A 19255-nucleotide genomic window follows, 5' to 3' on the forward strand; every position below is an offset into this window, starting at 1 on the left:
CATGATGGGCCGAATGGCCTCCTTCTGTGCTGCAATAATTCTGTGATTCTGAACACTATGGGCCGAATGGCCTCTTTCAGTGCTGTACGATTCTAAGTGTAACGTTGAAAGTTTTATTTAACCTCTGACCTGAATACACTTGGTTCAAACCACTGGGTACCAGAAGTGGAGGAGAGGAATTTCCATGCCACGAGCACAGACAACCCTCACTATGTCCAGCACAAAAATTCAAGCATGAAAAAAAGACGCCAATCATTCTCAGTTGCTTCAAAACGTTAAGTGTTGTTTGGAATAAACATCAGAAAGATACAAATGAACAAGCCTTTAGAATTTTCTTATTAAGAGTGTCTGCAAATTTGAAAGCCATGAAAATTTGCAGCACGTGGTAAACAGCATTAGCTTCAATGTGTACGGCACAGTTGAGGGGGAACTACAGTGCCTGTCTTCTGTGCTGGAAGTGACCAAGTGCCAACAGTTCCAGATGAAATTGTGAGGTCCACATCCACTCGCCTACTAAACTTTAAATCCACTTTATTTGGTGTGAATGTGTAGATTGGTACCACGTATCAAATTAAATACAGACTACAACTGTATACTGATTGAAAATGGGAAACAGATGCCTGCTTGCAGATACAGAGGGAAAAGTAGGATTACAGTGAATGGATAACTCATCAGCTCTTGTGGACTGTCTGCATTTGGTTTCTTTGTCCTATTTCGAAACATCACGTCAGAGTAACAGTCACTTTCAAAGAGAAGCTGGACATCTTGGGAACCTGCAACGAGTTGCAACACTGTCCTTTCACCTTTTGGGCCTAGGTTGAAATCTAGCCAAATAGATAGTAAATATCTCAAAATGCCACACAACATTCCGATTCAAAGTACTTGCACAGCTTGGACAAAATACAAAAAAAAAATCATGTTGCTTCCATTGAGTTTCTTATGCAATTTGAAATTAATTATTTTACATCAGTATTGCTGAAAATAGTGACATTTTGTTTTTCGTCTTGCACTCATCAGGACAATTCGCAAGAATACCAATGTAAAAGAAAGTAACAAATTTATACTATATGAGAGGAGTGTGCTGATTGGTTGACAAGTGGACTCTGATTGGTAGAGGCGGTGTCACGGACAATGCACCAGTTTATGGTGACTGACAAGTGAAATGCAATATTCAGGGTTCACCTTATGATTCCCATTTATGACTTTTTCTACCTCAACTTGATTCTCCTTACCTTCCTTTATCCAAACTGTGAAGTTTGACTTTCTCATAGCTTTCATTATGGATCAGCCCCTTTGTTGTATGATTGCCTTTAAGAGCTTAGTATGCTAATGAGTTAAGTACCAGGATGTAGTCACGTGACTACTTGCCAGATTCACTCCGCAACTCGAACACCGAGAGGAAGGTTATGTAAATAGTTTGCTCTATACTGCATATTTCGCTGTAATAAACCTGTTAAGATCTAGAGGAATAATAAAATTGTTGGAATACCTACCTATCTCCCACCTTCTGGTTCTTTGTGTCGGGGAGTTTGGTTCATTCCACCTGCCTTTGAATGGCTCTGAAGCATGTTCTCTTATATTCGTCTATCTCCCAGGCTTCTTCCTGTAAAGCTATTCAATGGATAGGTGTTTCCCCACAGAAGCGGGAGGGGCGGGGTGAAACTGAAGGGTCATCTCAGGCTGCTCTTGCACACCTCAAAAGAACTGATCTGCATTGTATCGAAAACCTCGGAGAAAATCAATGACCTATTCTTTCAGCCAAGGATGGTCTGTGGAAATAACCTTTTAATAAAAATGAATACCACACTTCTTGGTCGCCCCCAACACTCAACTATTCTGGGCAGTGGTCCCACCAACAATAGAAGCTATGAAATAAAAGCAAGAAATGCTGAAATACTCAGCAGGTCTGGCAGCATCTGTGGAGAGAGAAGCAGAGTTAACGTTTCAGGTCAGCGACCCTTCTTCCAGCATCCGCAGTATTTTGCTTTTATAATAGAAGCTATGACTCGCTTTACTGGTCACTCACCTCCCTACAACAACTTATATTTATATAAACAGGAGTATATAAATATATATGCTCCTCTGACTATCCCCTCCCCTAATCTAATCTCAGTTTTCCTTTGATACCATATGCCTGTTTTGCTTTCCCCCTCTCCACTTGCAGCAATATAAAACATCATAACCATCCCCGCATAAATGTTCATAACACATCTGTGGGATATTTGCAAATATGAACAGACTATAAAGATGCCAGCTTTTGCTCAGTGTTCAACTCTAGTCAGTCGACCTGAATCCCTTACTAAATTCTCTGTGAATTGACCTCACTGCAGTCTACCCCAATAAACACGAGGTGCATGAGATTTACACAAAATGGTTAAGGTGAAGGACCAAAATTAGATGTATATACATAATTGTGTGTAATTCAGCTAGGATAAAGCAGACAGGAAAGGGAGGCAGGCTGTCTCATTTGTGCGAGAAAATCTAGGAATTTAAAACAGTCAAGCCAGGACTGCAGGAAAATCTAGAGCATGAAATTCTCCAGCTGGATGTGTTGAAAGGGATTGTCCTGGTCCTTTTCCCAAAGAGTTCGTCACAGATGCACCATGCCAAAATAAGAAGAGTCCATCGTTTAATGGTGGTATTGGAAGGGTGAGTGAGAACATGTAGTGGTGATAGGGGATTTCACCGAACCTGACATAAACCAGGATTGTGAAATGGAAAATAAAACAGAAAATGCTGGAAATAGTGAATTGGGAAAGCTCATCATTGTAGAACATGGCTGCTTCCTGACTGCCCAGATATCCCCTTTCCCCCCAGCAATTGCACATTAGGCAGTGCATGCTGTGGACCTGCCTGAATCTGTATTTCCAGGTTAAGGCTACTTGATTGATAAGTGCTGGGTTACACAGCTACAGTACATCCTCTCATCCCACTTGTAGGGCTTAGCCCTCCAAATATAGGAGCACAAACTAGAAAAGAAAAAAGATGGGGAAGAAGGAAACATGGCTGCTGCTTAGGGTTGTTACAACTCTTAACAGTCCTTCACTCTACATCTTATTAACTAATACCAATACTTCTCCCAAAATTGGCATTCACTACCAGCTCTTAGGCGAAGGATGTTTGACAACAAATTAGATCAAACAACTTTGGGGTAACACACTTTCTCATGTCTTTGCAACTGTGCAACAAGCTGCTGAGTTGGGGCCCACTTTCCCAGAGTCAGATACATCCATCCTGGAAGAGTTAGCTGGCAAAGCTCAAGGGCAGCTATTTGCATCCATCTATATTCGGTCCCCTCATTTAAGTCATTGATATAGGTTGTAAATAGCTGAGGTCCAGGCACTGATCCTTGTGGCACTCCACTAGTTACAGCCTGCCAACCTGAAAATGAACCATTTATTTCTACTGTTTTCTATCCATGCTAATATATTACCCCCAATGCTATGAGCCTTAATCATGTGTAACACCTTATCGAATGCCTTCCGAAAATCCAAATGTACTACGTCCACTGGTTCCACCAGCCCTACCCTGCTAGTTACACCCAACATTCCCTTTAAGCTTCACGGGTGTGCAGCTGTGTAGCAATTGGAAAGGTGGACAAACAGGCCACATACAAGCAGCAGCCCTTTTAAGATGCAAGAATGCGAGACAGTCTTAAAGAGACCGCACAGTGCAAGAAATGGGCTGCACACAGCTGAGGGAAATTAGAGGGCTCATTGGTTACACTGTCACAAAACTAACAGATTTGTCAAACACGTTTTCCCTTTCATAAAACAGTGTTGACCCTGCCTAATGATAGTGATTTTCCAAGTGCCCTGTTACCATGATTCTAGTATTTTCTCTATTACTGATATTAGGCTGTTGTTATAGTTGATGATGGTGCTCGCACTCCCAATGGGAACAGAACACCACCATTCCAGGTCCCCCCCTCTAATGATTTTCCACAAAAGAAAGTGCCTTGGCCAGACTGCCCCCACAGGTGCAGAAATCTGCAGCTTGAAGAACCCTCCAGGGCCCGTGTCATTTGAAGTCGAAAGCCTCCTGAATCCCAGGAGTGTCTTGCACACAGTCACTGCTAACTGCCCCAAAGGCCCCAGGTGCAGCACTAGCACTGAGAAGCTGCTGCTGAACGGAGTCTTGCGCATGACAAGAACAAACCACATTTACAGAGCATCCCAACGTTAAAAACTGTCTCAAGTGTTATGACCAAGGTGGGAGTAATGCACTGTTAATTCAGTCCCACTACTCTACAGGTCATAACAGATCAAATAGTTTCCCACCTACCGAAGAATAACCAAATTAAACACCATCTTTCCCCCAGAATAAAGCAAATCAAACAAGGTTTCTTTAAACAACATTAACTATTTATTAAAGAAATAATAGGTCTTAACTACTAACGAGATAAATCTATATATGAAAAACTCAATTCCTTAACCCTCATGCACACACACATACATTCAAAAAAACACGGCAACCAAGGAAAAAGGATTTTTGGTTTACAGCTGTTTCTTATTAATAGAAGGAATAATAAAAATAATTAAGTTTATCACGTTCTGGTAGGATGTTTTTGGTACGGTGAGGTGTCCCAGAGTCGAATAGTCAGATGCCACTCGAAGTCTCTCCAGGCGAGGTTGATAAACAGTCTGTGAATGGTAGGCGTTCACAGCAATATAACTGCAGCAGGTGTCACATAGGTCTTCCTTCAGGGGTGTAGCAAGAACACAAGAAGCAGCAAGAATCTCACTGGATGCAGGAATTCTTCAAAGACCGGAGGCAACAGGAATCTGCCACCTTTCAAATGCAGGATTCTTTTTCAAGAGATGCAAGTCTCCTTTACAGAGAGAGGTAACACTTTTCTGGGTCTTTTCTCTCTTGCTCTAGGCAGGCTAAAGCAAAGATTTCAAATGCCTGCCCTTTGTCCAATTCACAGGCTTTTTTTTTAGAAAGGATCCAAGGTATAAAAAGAACCTTCCTGAACATAGTCACATGTCCAGACAGTGTCTCCCCTGTCACTCAAAAGCTGCCTCTGAAGAAGGGTCAAACTCCTTGTGGTTTCCTTGAAATTGCTGGCTTTTCTGTCCTTGTACAAGTTCAACTTCCTTTCAAAGCACCCATAAAGATCAACTCTTGTTATGAACTTCCTTCCACTGAGCAAAATCCATTTCTCAGATTCCAAGTTCTGAGTACAAAAATAAAACCTGTATAACACAAGGTACTTCACAACTGATATTAGGGAAATGGAGGCTGAGAGCAGGAAAGGAGAAGTTACAAAGGGCTACTAAAAGCTTGGACAGAGGTTTTTAAAAGGTGGAAATGTAGAGAGCTTTAAAGAGGAACTGAAATAGCTGAAGGCCCTTCAAAAATGTTGGGATGAAGGGAAGGGTGGGGACACAATGTTGGAGGAATGGAGCAGTACGGAGGACAGGAAGAGTTTCATGGGAGGGTGGAGGGGGGGCCTTAGTGGGATTAATGGAAAGGGATTTAACATTTAATGTGTTGCGTGAACATGGATCCAGTGTAGATCACCAAGGACTGGAGTGATGGGAAAGCAGAATTTAGTGCAGGATGGATATATGCAGCAAATCTTTGAAAAAGTTGGAATTTATACAGGGAGGAAGATGAGAGGCTGGCAAGAACAACATCATAGTCGAGTCTGGAGGCGTATTGAGGTATGTTAAGAGGGTTTCAGCAATACGAGCCGAGATAGGGGCTGAAGCGGGCAATGTTGGATGTCCAGAATTAAGTCGATGGACCATATGTGGAGTTTAAAGCCGAGAGGATCAGGACACCAAATTAGGGATGGCTGATTCCTCCTGATAGTGGCGAAGGAGGGGAATGGAGCCAGTGGCAAGTTTGTATCCAGGGTGTGACATGGATGGGGATTAATAACTAGCTGAGAGTCTCTGCTGGAGCTGCCCATTGTCTTGGTCAGGCTACGTCTGGAGTTTAGGGCACAGTTCTGGTCACAGGGTGTTGGGTAGAGGTGGAGAGAATCCAGCCCCTGGAAACAGTTTAGGAGAGCAGCCAGGTTTATTCCTGGTCTGGGTATAACTGTGAGGAATGTCCTCATCAGCCTTTATCTTAGAGATAAATTACATACTTAATGCAACAGAGACACTATACCTGGAGATACACCAGATTAGCAGCACAAGCAGGCAAAGGGCTCAGAGTGTGATGGAGAGGTGTAGGACAGACACTGAGGGTGATAAACAGCAGGAACAGGGTTACTGGGAAGGGTAGGTGAGGCCTGGTGGTTGGACTCGTGTAACAAACAGCTGGATGTTAGATTCAGAAAAGATAGGATTGGTATTCAGGAAGGAGATCAATGGTGAATAAGCAGTTAGGATAGAATTAATTCATGCAGAGGGTACTGAATATGTAGAATAACCTACCCAGGAAGGCAGAAGCAGAGAATGTTATAAATTTTAAGAGGGTAATGGATAAATATTTGTCCGACAGGTTGACTGTAGGGTCTGAGAAGTAAAGTGGAGCTAGAAGCCTGCTCTTTGGAGTGGCCCAATGGATGGACATAGGAATATATATGACTGGGAGTGACTATGTTCTGAAGGAAGTAAGGAAGTTAAGATAAATGAGGGGAGTTGGGAATATGACTATGTCCTCAGATACTGGATGAACTTCTCTGATCTAGAGCGTTTTCAAATTTTGAATGCAAACCTAAATAGAACATTTGAATCATGGCGCGTAGAAATCCACCCTGTCTACAATGATCCCTTTCCAGCATTCTCATGTTTTCCAACAGGATCCTCCTGGAAGTTGGAGACAAGCTTCACACTCCTCAAACTGTTAATTTGGCAAAATAACATGAGATACTTTTGACAATGTTGATTCGATTCTGACAGGATTGTGCAGTATCAGAGTGCAGTGCAAGTAGGTATCTCCCTGTGGTCCAGTGATACAGTTCACAAGTCTTCAGGAACTGAAGTGCCGTCACCAAAGATTTACAAGCTATAAATGACCATGCCGAAGTTGAGATTTGTTTGAGAACTTTTGCTGCTTGGAGAGTAATGGCAAAATGCAGCTTCTGAACTGGAAAGCCATAAATGGAAAGGGGAGTGCCAGCAGTTGTGGCTTCACATCCAGATAGCATAATACCCGTGGCGCGGTGCATTAGAACACCAAAGCATTTTGTCATCAACTGTTCTATTTATAAAGAAATCAGGTAGTACTGTACTTCATTACTATGGAGTGAGCAGAGGGCTATGATTTAATCCATCAGCTATCATTTGAAACTTTTGTTACTCAAACGATCAAATATACATTTAAATTTCACATTCTGACAAACCCTGAGCTAAAACACCAAGTTCTGTGAAGTCGATAAAATGGCTGGAGTCAACCTTGCGTGCTGACAGACAGTTCCAATCCAGCATTAGCAGCAGCCTGGCAGCTGGCAAGTAGCAAGATGGGCGTGGAGTTAGATAGAGAAGATAACTGGGAATATGAAAGACATGTTGCTGCCATGGTTTTCAATCTGGTCACTTCATAATATCAAATATGTTCAGTCTTGCCTTCCAAGCCTTGTGGTTGATGAATCCGTCAAGCACATTCCTCCCTCCAGTTTGTTGTGGTTTCCAACTTTGTCCTCCTTTAACAAACTTTTCTAATACTTGCCTTTTATTTATTGTAATATCTGTCATCTTACTTTTAACTAATTCAGGATTTTCCTCCTCCCCAGATCCTGCTCTATTGTTAACACTGCAAAGTCCTTGTCAAGTATCCCTGCCAGTTTCTATCTATCCTCTACTAAGTCACGATCCTCTCCTCACAGCGGGCCCACCTCACATTGAACAATTCCCTTTTTACTGATATATTTGTACAATACTGTTCTTTATCATTTTCAGATGCTCTCCTCATACCCCTCCTTGCTTCCTTTACCTTTTATTTTATTTTCACATAATCTCTCTTAATTTGAATCTTTTTAAATCATACCTATAGGCCCCCAGATGCCCTTTTCTTCAACATTATTTATCCACACTATTAGAAACGTGAAAATATTCTCAGTTTTATTGGTGTTTATCTCCTGTGTGCCAATTTCTGTTTCCAGTTCACATTAGCTAACTCACTCATCTTGTGAAAAATCGCCCCTTGGTTTTTGTATTAACCTTTCCCTTTTTGTGACCTTAGACCTTAAATTATGTCCACTATTCCCCAAGTATTCACCATATTCACGTCATCTATCTGATTTCATCACTCATAACTACATCCAGCGATCCCTCTCCCTGGCAACAGTCTGAGACGAATCAGTCTGTTTGCAACCTTGATGCCATATTTGACCGAGATGAGCTTTCAACCACATATCTGCGCCATCATGAAGACTGCTTATTTCTACCTCTAACATTGCGAGTCTCCGCTCCCGACTCAGCTCATCTGCTGCTGAAACCATCATTCATGCCATTACTACCTCCAGACTTGAACATTCTAACATACTGCTCGCTGGCCTCCCACATTCTACCCTTCATAAACTTGAGGTCATCCAAGACGCTGCTGCCTGTGTCCTAACTCGCACCAAATGCAGTTCACCCATCACCCTTGCTTGCTGACCTACACAGGCTCCCCTTTAAACAATGTCAATTTTAAAATTCTCATCCTTGTTTTCAAACCCCTCCATGGCCTCACCACTGTAATCTCCTCCAGCCCCACAACCCTCTGAGATACCAGCGCACCTCTAATTCTGGCCCCTTGAGCATCCAGATATTAATCGCTCCACCATTGGCTGCCTGGACCCTAAGCTCTAGAATTCCCTCCCCAAAACCTCTTCTTCACTCCACCTCACTTTGCTCCTTTAAGACACTCCTTAAAACTTACCTCCTTGACCAAGCTTTTGTTTAGTTTAGTGATACAGCACTGAAACAGGCCCTTCGGCCCACCGAGTCTGTGCCGACCATCAACCACCCATTTATATTAATCCTACACTAATCCCATATTCCTACCACATCCCCACCTGTCCCTATACTTCCCTCCCACCTACCTATACTTGGGGCAATTTATAATGGCCAATTAACCTGCAAGTCTTTGGCATGTGGGAGGAAACCGGAGCACCCGGAGGAAACCCATTGGTCATCTGACCCAATATCTTCTTATGTGACTCAGTCATATTTTATTTTATAAGGCTCCTGTGAAGCACCTTGGGATGTTTTATTACATTGCAGGTGCTATATAAATACAAGTTGCTGTAGCGCTGCCTTTCCCCTTCTCAGCCTATGGACAGATTGCTCAAGGAAGGAGTCCTGCCCCTGCTGCTGGTAGCTACTCCTAGCAGGAGGTCTGCTGTTATGGTATGTCACACTCGTCTATCTTGTACCATCCTCACACATCCACTGTAGCTCGTCTGCAAGTGTTCTGTGACGTCAGTCATCCAACTACGCCTAGGCCAACCCCTCTTTCTGCTGCCCTCCACTTTGCCCTCTAGAAGTGATCTCTGTAGCTTTTCAGCTCTGATCAAATGGCCGAAATACTAACATTTTCTTTTCTGGATGTCACTTTTTAAAGAGTTCTTTTTGTTCTTGCAATTTCAAGCATCTCTTCAATAAGGATTTTTAAGTCTTAGTACCCACATTTCAAAGGCCTCTATTTTCTTCCAGAGATCTTTATTTGTCAAGGTTTCTGAGGCATACAGGAAAGTGGATAGAATGTAGCATCTAGTGAGTTTTTCCTTGTTAAAAGCTTGAGCTTTCTTGTTGTTAACACATCCTTCATCTTCACAAAATTACTTCTGGCTTTCTCTAACCTTCTTCTGACTTTGGCATCACATCTACCATCTTCTGTCATCATTTGTCCTAAATAAACAAACTTATCTACTTGTTCTAGTGTGACACCATCCAATTCAATCTTCACTCTGGTTTCTTCTAATGTATTCCTTCTAACTACCATTGTTTTTGGTGTTCATGCTCAATCCATATTCTAAACTTTTAGATTTTACTTGATCTATGATACTTTGTACACACTGCAGGAATTTCATCCCCTTTGTTCTCTTTACTCCCTCCCTGCGTCAATGAGTAGGTCATTAAAATCTCCTGGAACAACAACTTTAATATTTCCCTTACTCTGTTTACAGATTTCCTCCTCCATTTTTCCCTTCCACAGTTAGGAGGTCTGGAGTATAATCCTAGTAATGTAACAATCTCTTTTTACCTTGAATTTCCAACCACATTGACACTGTCTGAACTTCTTGTGTACATCAGTCCTCTCTACATATAGCAGGTTTTCCCACCTTCAATACTGTCACTCCTCCTCCGCTTTTCTTACCTATTCCAGCCCTCCTAAAAATATTACACCCAATGTGTTTATTTTCCACTCCTGCTCAGTTTGAAGCCAAGTTTCTGTTCATGTTTTGAATCCATATCTTTCTGTGACATCACTGGTTCTAACGCCCCCTGTTTACTTCCCACACTTGTAGTTTTGTAATACAGGCTCTTTGTCTTTTAAAGCTTGTATTTAAAGCTACTCCTTTTCCCTTGAGGATTTTGCCCAAGGTAACACCTTTATCTTAGTCTTTTTCCTGTTTACAACAGGTTGATTTGATTTTCCACCTTTATTCCTTCTACATGCACTTCCTTTTTGCAGAGTATTTTTTTTAATTCTACATTTAGCTCATCTATTTCTACATTCCACAGTTTATCTTTCGGATTGTCTCGATTTTCTCTGTCCCCTTCCTTTCTAGTTTAGTTCATTAGCCTCTTTCTTATTCAGCTGTAGCCCACCACTTGTGGAATAGCTCTCACCTTCCCCAGAGCTGCTGCTAATGCCCCACAAAACACAGACCCTCTTCCTGACACCATCCCTTTAAACCACACTTTGAGCTCCCTAATCTTTTGACCCTCACCCATTCAAATCACATGGCTGGGGGAGTAATCCAGAGATTACCATCCTTGAGGTCCTGTTTTCTAAACACCATACAGGATGTCAGGCCTTTCCTTTCCTTTACCCTTGGCTCCCACATAAAGCACACCTCTTGCTAACCTTGCAACAATATTTTCCAGTCTTTTCAAAATAATCCAAGCATCCGGGAAGCAATAAATAGTCCGGGAGACACTATGTGGAGTGCAGAAAGACAGTGTCAAATTCTCTACCCAGCCTTGTATTACCACTGAACCCCTAATTGAATTGCTAATTTGCATGTTTTGGGGTGCCATTGCAATCCATGTGATGTACCTGCTCAACCTCCCCACAGAATGGGCGGCGCAGTGAGGCACTGCAGCCTCACAGCTCCAGCGACCCGGGTTCAGTTCTGGGAACTGCCTGTGCGGAGTTTGCAAGTTCTCCCTGTGACCGCGTGGGTTTCCGCCGGGTACTCTGGTTTCCTCCCACAGCCAAAGACTTGCAGGTTGATAGGTAAATTGGCCATTGTAAATTGCCCCTAGTGTAGGTAGGTGGTAGGAGAATGGTGGAGATGTAGTAGGGAATATGGGATTAATGTAGGATTAGTATAAATGGGTGGTTGTTGGTCGGCACAGATTCGGTGGGCCAAAGGGCCTGTTTCAGTGCTGTATCTCTAAATAAAATAAAAAAAGCCAATGCTCCAAACTTGGAGAGGATAATGGGCTCTGGGTGCTGCTACTCGAGCCTGCACCACACCCCCTCACTTACCCTGCCCTGTGAAGAGTCACCACTCCTTCCTCTACCACTGCCAGCTCTCCATGTTCCAGCAGGGTGACTACCCTCTAAAACTCTTGCTCCAGAAACCTCCCTCCCTCATGTGTCAGGTTGTCTCCAGTTCCACTCCCAAAATCTGAGATATTAAACTCAAATAACCTCAGATGCATACACTTTTCGCAGATGTTTTTGACTGAGCCAACACCAGATCCTTGAAATTTCCACAACCTGCAGCTTCTGCATATCACTGTCCCTTCCTAAGCGGCCATTCTTACTATAGATGATAGTTAAGTTGTGGTTAGGTTTACATTCTTTATTTAAGTTTTATATTCTCCCTTCATGCCACTTGTTTGTTCCCACCTCACTCTGTGGTGTGTGCCCCACTCGAACTATCGCCCATGCTGGCTGCACCCAAGACTTGTCAAAATGCAATGAAAACAAACTGATGGCTAACAGGAACATGACAGAGCTAAGCAGCAGCTTTCAGCATCACATTTTTTTAAACTGCAGTGTAGGACCTGAGCAAGTGATGAGAGAAAGGCAGCTCATATTCACACATCACAGGCTCAGCCACCATCAAACTACAAGCATCATCTTCACTGAAGCACTGGAACAACTAAAATCACTTATTTAGTGACTGATCACTCAAAAAAGGCCAGTGATCAATCATGCCCTTTGATTTACGACCCTGTCAGCCAATCAGACCTTACTCACAGGAACACTTAATACACCATCAAATTCCAGAAATTTCCTTCAATTCAAATGTGTTCTGCAGTTGAAGCTGCACGGATTGGTGTTGACTGGTGTAAATCTATTAATTGTGTGTCAATGGTTTGATTATATGCAGGTGAGGGGTGTTAATTGGGGTCTTATAAGCAGATACTCACTGAGACTGGTGGAGGGTTTTGAGTGAGGAGCTACATATTACTCTGCACAATAAATGTGAAACTGAGTAAATATAGGCTCGAGCATTATCCTTCCACAACAAGCTTTCTGGAATTTAACAACTGGCACCATTTCTTTATGTAGATGGACTGCACTATGTTCTCCCTTCATGCCATTTGTCTGTCCTGAGGTCGATATATACACCAATGTATGTAGTTTTTGTTAAAATTAAAGCAACAATTTACATACCAGAGATTACAATGTACCCTGAAATTCCAGTATAGAATCAATCCTGGCTGAACTATTCTACCAAGACCACAGTGTAAATCTGCTCGCTGTTCAGGCATGAACAACTCAAACAAACTTTGCCAACAATATCTTTAAATAGAAATAAATAAGAAAAGACTCCAACACCCATCATTTACAAAATCCTTTCAAGAAATATCCAGCAATATGGTACATTCAATGGACAGCAAAAATCATTCACCCAGAGACGACATAAAGTGAACCTCATTTAACAGAGGGAACATCTTTTGTAAATTATTGGGCATTCAGTTCCTCAGGTCGATGTACTGAGCTGAAACAAATATTAGATGTGTTGTCAAATTTGTACTTTTGGAGAGCAGAGGTTGAATTAAGAGTTTTAAGATAACTGGTAGAAATTCAATATGTGCTTACTGCTGACCCACCATATTAAATAGTACAGTAGTATTCACCACTGCACAGCCTGGATTCCTTTAGCAAAAGTACAAAAAAAATGCCCAGCCAGGTGAAGTGCCTGGGAGTAACACACTGACTATCCAGTGCCAAGAGTCTTCTATTTCATTTCGTTTAGCAGCATTTTAGGTTGGAAGTCAGTCATATGTCTGGGATTAGTTTAAAAATGCTTTTGTGCTAAATTGGCAACATCACTCAGAAAGGCAATGAGGACAGCTGGTGTGGGAAATGGAAAATATTTATATTGATGCCCTTGGGTTGATTTTCTGAGGCTGTAGTTAAAGCACATTCATAGGGGCAGCGTAAAGGGAGCTTGATAGGACCAGGCCATACTTGGTGTTGACACTGGCTGTTCCATTCTCCAGCACTGACACCTCTTAACCTCCATTAGCATAAATATTCATTAAAGTAGAAAAAATATACAATGTACTTTTTGTACCACTTACCTTTCTTGCCAGTCCCAAGGCAATGTAGCATTTTTCACCTGGGTCAACGATCTCTACTTCAAAGTAATGGCTTCTGGTGCTGAGGGGATGCCTTGCTTGTGCCAGACCGACATCCATGATGCTCTTCCCTTTGCCAACATATTCTAATAGCTAGAAACAAGCCAAGGAGGGAGGAAAGGGAGGGACAAAAAGGAAAATTAACCTAGGGTAGACAATCAGCAAACCAAAGACAATTATTCAGACTCCACTTAATTGTTATTTTGACAGAATACAGAGCCTCAAATAGGAAGCTTTTAAAAATGCCCCTTTCAAGCACTCCACAGTACCACCTTCCCAATATTATCTCCTTTTCCACCTTCTGAAGGCACTGACCTCTGCTGGGGTACAGTTCCACAGGCTCACTGCTGCTTTATTCAAGTAGCTATTTCCTACGTGACAGCCCAGATTATGAGCATTAGCAACCCATTACAAGCAGTATGATCCTGCCCTCAACCCACAACTACACATTTGCACTTTCCAATCGGGTGTCACTGAATGGTGATAAGGAGCAGGACAGGCTGAGGTTACTGCTCCCTAGCTTGGGAGGAACTGAGGCCTATTGGATTGTCCCTACCCCTGCCCTGTCTGAGACTAACACAGCAGAGACTGGGGACAACACCTGGGCCTTTTCTGCTGTGTAGCTTGGCATCATACTGGGAGGGTCATTTACCGATACAACCATTAGCAACCATTAGTAGGGGATTTCATGGGGAAGTGGTAATGTCACTGAACTAGCAATCCAGTAGTCCAGACTAATGCCCTGGGGACACGGGTTCAAATCCCACCGCAGCTGGTGGAATTTAAATTCAATTAATAAAAATCTAGATTTGAAAGCTAGTTCTCAGTAATGTTGCCATGAAACTATCACCAATTGTCATAAAAACACATCTGGTTCCTTACTTGGACCTTACGGTCTGGCCTACATGTGACTCCAGACCCACAGCAATGTGGTTGACTCTTAACTGCCCTCTGAAATGGCCTATCAAGACAGTCAGTTGTCGAGGGCAATTAGGGATGGGCAACAAATGCTGGCCTTGCCAGTGATGCCCACATCCCATAAAAGAATTTTTTAAAAGTTAGCAGTTGAATGCACATGGCAGGAGAGTGATCCTTAGTTTACAGCAGTTCCTCATCTCATACAAATCATCTTGCTCAGGTTGAAGTATTAAAGTTGCCAGGTCAGTTTGGCCCCACTACTAGAGCCACACAGCTGGTCTGAACATTGAGTCCATGAATCCATAAGGACATTTAAAAAAGATAATTGGACCGTCTCCCAATTAAACATTAGCATAAAGGATTGGCGCTCTCACTTTCATCCGATACAACTAGCTGTAACTGAGACATTGTCACCACAAAGTACCAAAATACAGCAGATTTCCAACAGTAACACAAACACATCAGGACATATTTTTCCTATCACACTGCAGTCTGATAACATCACAGAATTAAAGAAAAATCCCCAGGCTAGTTATATATACCAAAAGGAATTCATTGCACCACAGAACAATGTCAAAGAGGGACAACTTTTGCACTACATACCTGTGTACTACTAAACCTGGTAACATTTACAGTTCTGCTCAACTCAAACAAACAGCTCCTCCACTTGTAGACCTACCAATGTTGGATTTAAACAATGTTATAAAAAGGCTCCTCAGTATACCTTTAATAGTCTGGAATTCAAGAATACTTGTCAGTTTTCTTTTAATCCAATATGCTGTCATGCAGATTATAAAAGGCATGACCAGTCCATTAGCCCAACGTCCATTACTAAGGGAAATACCTGGCTATTTCAAATTTCTATATTGCATACTGCTGGATTGACGTTTCACAATCATTTTGTTAGTCTCCCTCAATTATGGCTTCATTTACTTCAAAGAAAGTATGAAAACTGGGGAACGAAGCAGAAAGGTCACTCAGGGAACATGGACTGCAGTTCGGTGGGTAGGCCAGGACCTTTCTACTGTATGGGAGGAAGGGGTGTCCCACACAAGATCATGAACATTAAAATGCACTGAAGGGGCAGTCACCACCACAGTCCTGCCCCATTTTGGAATATTCAAGCCCAACAGTGTGTGAAGGGTATTGGAAAGGAAGAAACCACCTCATTTAATATACAACAGCCAACCTACTGAAATGACTTCCACCAATTTAAATGGGGTGAGGGATCTATTTTAAACAGTTAACATTTGTGAATATAATGCATTTAAAATGTATAACTAATGACAAAATCAAAAAGCATGGCTTTAGACTTTTCTTGCCCTATCAATGAGTACAACATAGTTGACAATCATCACACATGCACAGAAGAGGTGAATCGGATTAGATTAAGGGGCAACCTCAATAGATGTGAAATCAGGTGTTTTTGAGACATCCACACCAACAGCATGAACAGGGGCTGGAAAAGGTGACTAAGGATGGCAACTATGTGAATCTCCTGTCAACCTCAGTGAAATCATTTTCTGCTTCAACGAGACCCCCAAAGTATTGCATAGTGTTTATGATTGCGGCAGACCGTCAATCTCAGCAGGATTCTCCCAATCTGAGGTCAGGAAGCATTGCTCCATGCTAATGACATAGGCAGTTTGTAGTTTTCCATTGGCCTGTGTGTTATAAATCGGATAGCCAGGGGGTGAAGGACAGAACTAGAGCCTAGCTTTTGTTTTTCATGCTTTCACGGGACGTGTCACTGGCTAGGCCAGCATTTGTGCCCATTCCTATTTGACCTTGAGAAGGTGGTGGTGAGCTGCCTTCTTGAACCGCTGCAGTCCGTGTGGTATAGGTATATCCACAGTGCTGTTAGGAAGGGAGTTCCAGGGTTTTGACCGAGCAACAGTGAAGGAATGGTGATATAGTTCCAAGTCAGGATGGTGTGTGGCTTGGAGGGGAACTTGCAGGTGGTGGCGTTCCCATGCATTTTCTGCCCCTTGTCCTTCTAGGTGGTAGAGGTCGCAGGTTTGGAAGGTGCCGTTGAAGTCTTTACACATTTACAAGCTTTTATTTAGAGACACATTCTTTTGGGCCTCCTTATCTCGAGAGACAATGGATACGCGCCTGGAGGTGGTCAGTGGTTTGTGAAGCAGCGCCTGGAGTGGCTATAAAGGCCAATTCTGGAGTAACAGGCTCTTCCACAGGTGCTGCAGAGAAATTTGTTTGTTGGGGCTGTTGCACAGTTGGCTCTCCCCTTGCGCCTCTGTCTTTTTTCCTGCCACATTACATGAGACACATTACATATCCAATAATCACAGTCTGCTCCTATATATATTATTATATATATGTGTGTATGTATATGAGCACAGGTGAATCCCCAGTTAATGCTCAACACCTGAATACAATTAAATACCCAATTAACATATAATTAACAATCAGTCTTTGAGGTTATGAAATTTATCCCATCCACCTGCTCTCGATCTTTTCAAAAGTTGTTCAAAACTCATCCTTCCAAATCTTTTTAATGGCTCACTGCCCTTGTCCCCAACCACATCTCTGTGAAGTGCCTTGAGACATTCCTCTATGTTAAAGGAATAGCACTACATGAATAGAAGCTGTTGGTAAATCATTCCTATATTATGAGCAGCACTGTGCTGTGTTACTTTCTACAAGGAATGCGAGAACTGGAGGTGGCCATTCAGCCTCTCAAGCCCATTCTGCCATTCAATTAGATCCCAGCTGATTCGTGCCTCAACTTCATTTATCCACCTTCGATCCATATCTGTTGATATCCTTAACTCACAAAAATCCATCAAATCCATCTTAGTCTTGAAAATTTCAATTGAACCAGCATCCGGATTCATCAGACACACAAAAACCAAGAATCAATTATAATCTGTAACAATTACCTTATATTTAAAATACCTGTAACCCTTCCATTGTATAATTTTTGACTTCAAAAGCTGAATGTACAATTCAAAACACTGGAAAATGTACCAGAACAAATGTTTTTAAAAAAAAATCAATGTTTCTGGAGGAGAGGTGAGGGAAAGAAAGAGGGGGTTGTGCACCTCGATCCCCTAGAAATGAGACCTTGCGCCTTTGGTGCTCACAAAAATACATTATTACACAGGAATGGATCTAGAAATCAATGAGGGAATGTGTCTTTCCCCTACAAGTGGTAGATTTATTGACCTTAAGTTGCAACAAGTTCATAACCCACTACACTCTCAATATAACCATTTGTTTTCACATCATAAACAAGACTTCTGGGTTTTGTTCTCACAGCAAACCAATCCAAATTGGAATCACATTTCACAAAACAATGAAAATCTTGGAACTGTATGAAATAAAAACAGGATTTCACTTATTCAGCTACTATAAAGCAGTGGCCCTGGTCACCAGCCTATGTCGGGCTATTTTTGAGTTGGTGATTGTTCAATCATCAACTTTTTGAGGGTTGTGTTTGTTCTTTTCTGAGTTTCCTTGGTTGGCCTGTACAGTGGCAGCACTCAGGATTTTTACTGGGAGCAGAACCATGAACCACAGATCCAAACTGCAACTCATCAGCCAGGCCTAGAAATTGGACATAAAATACATGCTTAAAGCAGCACAAATACTGCTCTTTTACATCTCATGTCCACTGGCACAAACCCAGGGCTTATCTTAGCAAGGTACATGCTCTTTCAATAGATTTTTTAACAGGATTTTCAAAAATTTTAGAACCCAAGGTCCACAGTGCAGGACCCCACCGCAACTAAAGAAAAATGAGATCAACCAGAAATTAGTGACTAGACACTAAGCTTGGGGAGGGAAGACTGAGGGAGGTAAGGAGTCCCACAGTTCTGAGACACTGGAAAAGAATGAGATAGAGTAGAAGATGGAGCAATGAGTCTTGGTTTCAACACAGTGAGGATTCAGGGAGGAGCAGTTGCAATTTAGGAAGAACTAAACAGCAAAAGTTCAGAGCAGCAAGGATTGTTATGGCCACAAAGACGAAGGAGAAAGAAAATAGGAGAGAATACAACAGGCAGTAGCGAGAGCAGCAGACCGTCAGCAGGAAGAACAAATGATACAGAAGTCAACAAAATTAAGCAAGACTGAAAGAAAGAAAAACCACGTCAGATAACAAACTATTTCTTCTAACATGTTAGGAATACGAGAAGCGTTAGAAGAATAAAGCGAGATTGTTTTTTCCAATGAGTGTGTCAATAACTATATCAAATTTATTTAGCAAAACAAGAGGCTACAAAAGCAATACAAAAGGTGCAGTGTGGATTTGCTGGGAGGTTGCCAGGAATGAGGGGTCACAGTTCAGAAGAGAGACCTGAGAAGTTGCAGCTGGAGCTGAAGTCAGGAGTGACCCAATTATGAGATTGTCTCAACTGGTCGATGAGACAGCGATGAGAGGCCACAAACTCAAACTAATCACAAAAATAATTAAAGGGCAGGGCAGAAAAAGGTTATCTACATGGAGGCTGGTTAGAATGTGGAATTCTCTGCCAAATATCATTGTTGGAGCAGAGACCATTAATTATTTCAAAGGGAATTAGAGAGTTACTAGAAACAGGAATAGTCAAGGATAGGAGTGAGCAGGAGAGTTGATCAGACTGAGTGGGGGGGGGGGGAGG

At 42.2% G+C, this 19255-nt stretch overlaps 1 protein-coding gene across 3 annotated transcripts in view; it reads right to left on the reverse strand.

Moving 5' to 3' along the window:
* Positions 1-19255, reverse strand: part of spryd3 (SPRY domain containing 3) — a 312897-nt gene that overhangs the window by 160372 nt on the left and 133270 nt on the right. For all 3 annotated transcript variants that reach the window (XM_068025007.1, XM_068025008.1, XM_068025006.1), the window contains exon 7: positions 13659-13808. In XM_068025007.1, the coding sequence (XP_067881108.1) occupies positions 13659-13808 (150 nt within the window). The remainder of the gene's footprint in view (positions 1-13658; positions 13809-19255) is intronic.

The sequence above is a fragment of the Heterodontus francisci genome, chromosome X (genome assembly GCF_036365525.1).
Source record: "Heterodontus francisci isolate sHetFra1 chromosome X, sHetFra1.hap1, whole genome shotgun sequence".
NCBI lineage: Eukaryota > Metazoa > Chordata > Chondrichthyes > Heterodontiformes > Heterodontidae > Heterodontus > Heterodontus francisci.